The sequence below is a fragment of the Olea europaea genome, unplaced genomic scaffold, assembly GCF_002742605.1.
Source record: "Olea europaea var. sylvestris unplaced genomic scaffold, O_europaea_v1 scaffold948, whole genome shotgun sequence".
NCBI lineage: Eukaryota > Viridiplantae > Streptophyta > Magnoliopsida > Lamiales > Oleaceae > Olea > Olea europaea.
The window spans coordinates 205,199-210,312 of record NW_019267976.1 but is presented as its reverse complement, the minus strand read 5'-3'; the positions used below and the strand labels follow the sequence as shown (position 1 = coordinate 210,312).

Genomic DNA, 5,114 nt, shown 5'->3' with positions numbered 1-5,114 from the left:
GGTTGAATTTGTTCCCAGTAAGGCCAAAGAAGAATAGCAAGTACCACATCCAAGTTCTGTAGGATAGCACTTAGCCTCAATTGTCTAATGTTCATTTAATTGGGACATTCGTGTAGGTAAATGTCAGTGATGCATCAAGCGGAAAGCTTTAAAAAGCACATCAACGCCAAATCCATCCTCTCAGGGAATTATTAAAAAAAAAAAAAAAAATTCAGCCTTTGTACTAATTATAATCTCAATAAAAAAAGGGAAAATGAATCGTAACCAGCTACCATGAGGCGCTTCGGCTCTCTTGAGGTGTCCAACAACTTCTAAGTGGACTAATCTTAGAGGTAGCATCTGTAATTATTTTAGCGATATTCCTAAATCATTCCACGTATCAAAGAGCACAAAGTCTAGCACATCTCATTAGATATAGAATGCTACAACTGTTTACCATTCTCATGTACAGGAGTAGTAGCCTTGGGGTTTGATGGGGATCTTTTCTCTGAGCTTGCTCTAGAGGATATCTGTTCCAATGGACGAATTTCTAAAGATCTTGGGTTCTCCCTGGGAATATAAAGAGCATCTGCCTTTGGCGTGCTGGGTGTCTCCTCATCATCACTAAAAAATGGCACCTGAGCAAAAATAATAATGAATAAATAGAGGAAGAGAAACACAAGTTCGTAGTAAGCTATAAATGAGGTCAGGAATTTCATTAGAAGAATAATCCTTACCTTCGGACCATCATTTTTAGGGTGATATTTCCTTGCAGGTAATCTAATACACCTATGAGAAAGGTGTCGAGACGTCAAAAAAGACGATATTCTGATAGGCACTGGTTTGTCAACAACCTGCTTAAAAATAAGTGTCAGTTACTGAGCCAGCAGTTAATATTCTATTCAGCACTGGTATGGTAACACCAGAAAACGCGATTAAATTCTTAAGAAGGTTCTAGATCAGTTGATTACAAGGATCAGACACACCCTACATAATTTTCTTTTGGAGTTAATCAAGATAGGCATACTTACTGGCAAGCTGGAAATTCCATACTGGATAGAAGGAGAAGTGTCTGTGCGGCCAATTGATATCTGGGGCATCGCTGGCAGGGTTCCAAAAGGATTTGTAGCAAGAGCAGATTGAGCAACCGCAGAGCTTTGAGTACCTGACCTGCAACAAAATTTAACAGATGCTAAACTTATACCATGTTGAAAGCATGCAAGAACGAGCCAGTGCATGATAGTAGACTGCTAATCAGAAATCAAACGTTGTGATTCCATGAGTTTATTTGGAATATTTGCATTTGCAAGCTTTACAATGCAAATATCAAAACCTCAATTTTGGAATAGCTCAACATCTACATCCATGTTTTCCGAAATATTATGGACAATCTCTCAAGTACATCAACTATAGTTGCAGAAAATCACCAATTGACTAGCACGTGAGCTGCATCTGAGTGATTACTGAATCTAACAAGTCAAAGTTAGGTACATTACATTAATACAATTTTTTCATGTTCTTAAATCTGGTGTCCATAGCAGCTGCACTCTACGTGACAATCCGGAATTATATATCATGCATTATATATTCACTAAGTATATGTACACAAATTATATGATTTTATGCATTTTAAGACACTAAATCTTAGAAGACAACAAAAATTTCAAAAGAGAATATTAAACCCCAGTTTGGTTTGGATTAAAATCAATGTAAAATCTATAATCAAAGTCAACAATTAATTTTAACCACATATTTCATGGGATCCGCACCTTTTCAACCACATATTTCATCAAATTTTATTATAACTTACTAAAATTTGATTTTAATCTAAATGGGGGCTAAATGAATTGCTTTCTTTATCTTGCCAATCTTACCCATAGGATGTTAACTGTCAGGTTAAAGAAAGACTAAGAAACAAGGGTGCTTAATTTACCTTATCAATGAAAATCGTTAAGATCACAAATAGAAGGATCAATTGTCTATTAAAAAAATACATAGCCAATGTTTGAACCCCATTTTTTTTTTTTTTTGTTGAAAATTAGTTTTGTAATAGTGAATTTTTGAAGAACGTGTGATTAAAAAGCATGGAAAAATTTTGGATTTACGTGCAAAATATTTTATTGGGAAAATGTGCAGTTGAAAATGAGTTTGGAATAAAATGCATAATCATTGTGTTCAGGTATTTGTATCATTTAATAAAAAAAAAAAAAAAAGATGGATCTTGTAACCAATTTTACGTGAATTCTGTGCATATTACACGATCTTCTCTAATTTACTTAATAAATGATTAAACAAGTTGACATATTTTCTCTATTGAAAAATTAAATATATTGAAATATATGAAATTTCACATTCTGATAACTAGTTTTGTATAAGGTTTATTAAACCAGACAATCTAATAATAGATATCCATGTGGAGAACAAAAGGATGCTAAAGGCAACATAACGTGAATATAAAAAAGTTCTAATTCACATCAAGTAAACAAGCAAAAGAAGTCAGTCCAAGAAAAAGAAAAAGAGGAAGAGATCTTGAAACATACGGTTGCCCAACCGTGCCGTGGCCAAAGATACTTGATGTGCCGCCAAAGACATTGGCACTAGCTGTAAACAAAGAACAGTGATTGTTAAAATGATAACCATATTGATAAGATTCCCAAAATAGAAAATAAAGTTATGGTCGAGAAAGACCAAAGACTTGGCCTACCTGTTTGTAGCTGTCCAAAGTTGCCAAAGCCAAAACCTCCAGCACTCTGAGTTGGCTGTGAAGGTAGAAAAGGCGTGGAAAGAGATGGCTTCAGAAAAAAAATAGAATAGAAATAAGTTATCAATGGCGTAAAAAAAAAAAAACTATGATAATAACAATTCCAAGAAAATTTAACAGATTGTTGCATACAAGACTGCTGAATGCAAATTACAGAAAAGTCCCATAAGCCAAAACTACAACATTCCCAAGTAAAGTTCCTGACAAAGTTAGTCGTCAACTCTGCTAAACTGTCCATCCAATTACATTTGGAGAAGATATTGGCTAATGTGTCATTAAGTTCCTAGTATACAATTATGATGAGTATCCTGAACTTACCCATACTCAACCAACAAAGACTATAACCACACAAACCTTGACTGTATCGGCACATCCACGAAGCATAATGATCAAATGGCCGTAAGAAACCTTTTGCATAGGTACCATATTGGATTTGAATCAGATTTCGGATCAATCTATATTGACTGACTGCCTCCATCACGTAATGGATCTTGAAGTACTATTTCTGCATCTGCCTGACCAAATCTGCCCTCACATTAATGGTTGATCAATGCAAATGAACGAAGGTTCTGAGAAGGATAAAGACTTTTTCCTTTGATCAAATGACTAAGGACTTCTGTCTACCGATGATCACATAATCATAACAGAATATGTCTGGTCTTAAAAAGCCATGTCCATTATCAGCTCACCCACCAAGGATTAACATTTTACCTTTGAACGCTGCTATTATAAAACTAGACTGAGAGCACGTTAAAGTCAAATGTGGCAAGCGTACGCAAGTTAATTCCATATATTTCCTTTTTTCGTATGATATAAATCATTAATTCATGAAGGTAATATGGCTAAAAAAACAGCACAGCAGGTTGGTCACAAAATAACTTTGTAAGTCTCCAATCACATTATTAAACATACTGTTGAGACACACTAAAAGTGCAGCCCAAATCGAATAGTCCAAGGAATGAAGTCCAATTAGGGAATCCCCAAATCAAATAACCCAAAGAACAAAGTCCAACTGGAAAATTCAGGATAAAGGTCCAAATAGGGTTACTAATGAATGCAGTGGAAGCCCACGAACACGATTACATCATCGCCCAAACTTGCAAGACGCCCAAGATCTGAGCGAATGAAGTGCCTTACAGTCGCCCAGAGCTATAACCCTGTTCTCGCCCAAACCTTCGAATCGCCCAAAATCTTAGCAAACATAAGATGTTATGGTTATCCAGAAGTGCAGTTATTGAAACAGTTATCGAGTAACCTTATCACGATCCACGATTCAAGGAGTTCAGTTGAAGACGGTTGAACGACAAAGAGTAGTGGCAATAGTTAGAGACGGCAATTCCACGACAAGTTAGCTACCATAAAGAAAGTAGGTAGTTATAAAGCAATCAAACAGTTTCTAAGCGATTGATCACGAAGGAATCGTCAAGGGAATATAAAAGGAAGAGAAGACATAGAGCAAAAGGACCCCGAATCAAATACTCTCGAATAGAGAATATATAATTTCAATTTCTTAGTTTAGACTTAAAACATTTCTTTTCAGTACTTGTGTGTTTGCGCCCCTTAGAAGCATTCTGTTTAGTTCCAATTATAAAGACATCGCCAATAAAACACCCATTTTTGGGACTTTGTCTCAAGAGGTTTGTTATTTACACAATTGTTTGATCCCTTTTTAATTGTTAGCGACTACCCGCGTGAAACAATTTGGCACGCCCAGTGGCACCTTGGTGTTTGGTGTTGGAGATACAAAAGGTGAAACAATATGCCTCAGAAATCTGATAAGGAAGCAAGTTAGGGATGAGTCCAGTCTGTGATCGAGCGATATGAGGAAAAACATAGCTCTCCACGAACAGATGGATAGAATTAGAGCAGTCATAGTCGTTATGAACCAATGACAGAGTTGAGTCCTCGAACTATGCGTGCATTACTTGGAGAACTTACACAGGATGTCGTTGAACAGGTAAATCTACGAAATATTAATAATATGGAAAGATTTACTCAGAATGGGAATGCACACTATGATAACATGGCCAAACAACTGAATACTTTGAATGAAATAATGAATAAGTTAATAAGCCAAATTTGTCAACCAATTACGCCTCTTGCAAACTACTTTCAAACTAGGACAATTGTGGGACATAATCCCCCAGTCCTAAACCCAAGCCAAGGGGTAGAACCACATTTCGGTCCCTCTACTTCAAACCAAGGGGATGGTGTAATGCCAAATCAGAATGGTGGCAATGGTACATCTAACTTGGGAGGTAACTTAAACGTAAGAGACAATGTCCTAAATAATGGACATAATGCCCCACGTATTAATGATGGGGTAAATATTCAGGTTAATGGTAACAATGGCCCAAATCATGGCAACTTTGTT

The 5,114-nt window shown here is 36.2% G+C and overlaps 1 protein-coding gene across 4 annotated transcripts; it reads right to left on the bottom strand.

The window, feature by feature from the left end:
- Positions 1–198: 198 nt before the first annotated feature.
- LOC111392618 (nuclear pore complex protein NUP98A-like) lies at positions 199–3,797 on the bottom strand. 4 transcript variants are annotated; one of them, XM_023017986.1, is made up of 6 exons: positions 3,095–3,797; positions 2,684–2,771; positions 2,520–2,576; positions 1,011–1,149; positions 717–836; positions 200–617 (listed from the first exon to the last, which is right to left on the bottom strand). In XM_023017986.1, the coding sequence occupies exons 1-6, from the start codon at positions 3,216–3,218 to the stop codon at positions 423–425; spliced, it is 723 nt and encodes a 240-aa protein (XP_022873754.1). In that variant the 5' UTR covers positions 3,219–3,797; the 3' UTR covers positions 200–422. The 4 variants fall into 4 exon arrangements, with proteins under 4 accessions (XP_022873752.1, XP_022873754.1, XP_022873755.1 ...); XM_023017987.1 differs by having other exon boundaries at positions 201–617; positions 2,520–2,580; XM_023017984.1 differs by having other exon boundaries at positions 199–617; positions 2,520–2,580; positions 2,684–3,182.
- Between the last annotated feature and the right edge of the window lie 1,317 nt (positions 3,798–5,114).

Excerpts from the sequence above, each read along its gene's own strand:
- LOC111392618 (XM_023017984.1), bottom strand. The coding sequence starts at position 2,978 with ATGGACAGTTTAGCAGAGTTGACGACTAACTTTGTCAGGAACTTTACT. Across the intron at positions 1,150-2,519 it reads CACGGCACGGTTGGGCAACC|GTCAGGTACTCAAAGCTCTG; the intron begins GTATGTTTCAAG and ends ATTTTGTTGCAG. Across the intron at positions 618-716 it reads CTAAAAATGATGGTCCGAAG|GTGCCATTTTTTAGTGATGA; the intron begins GTAAGGATTATT and ends ATTTTTGCTCAG.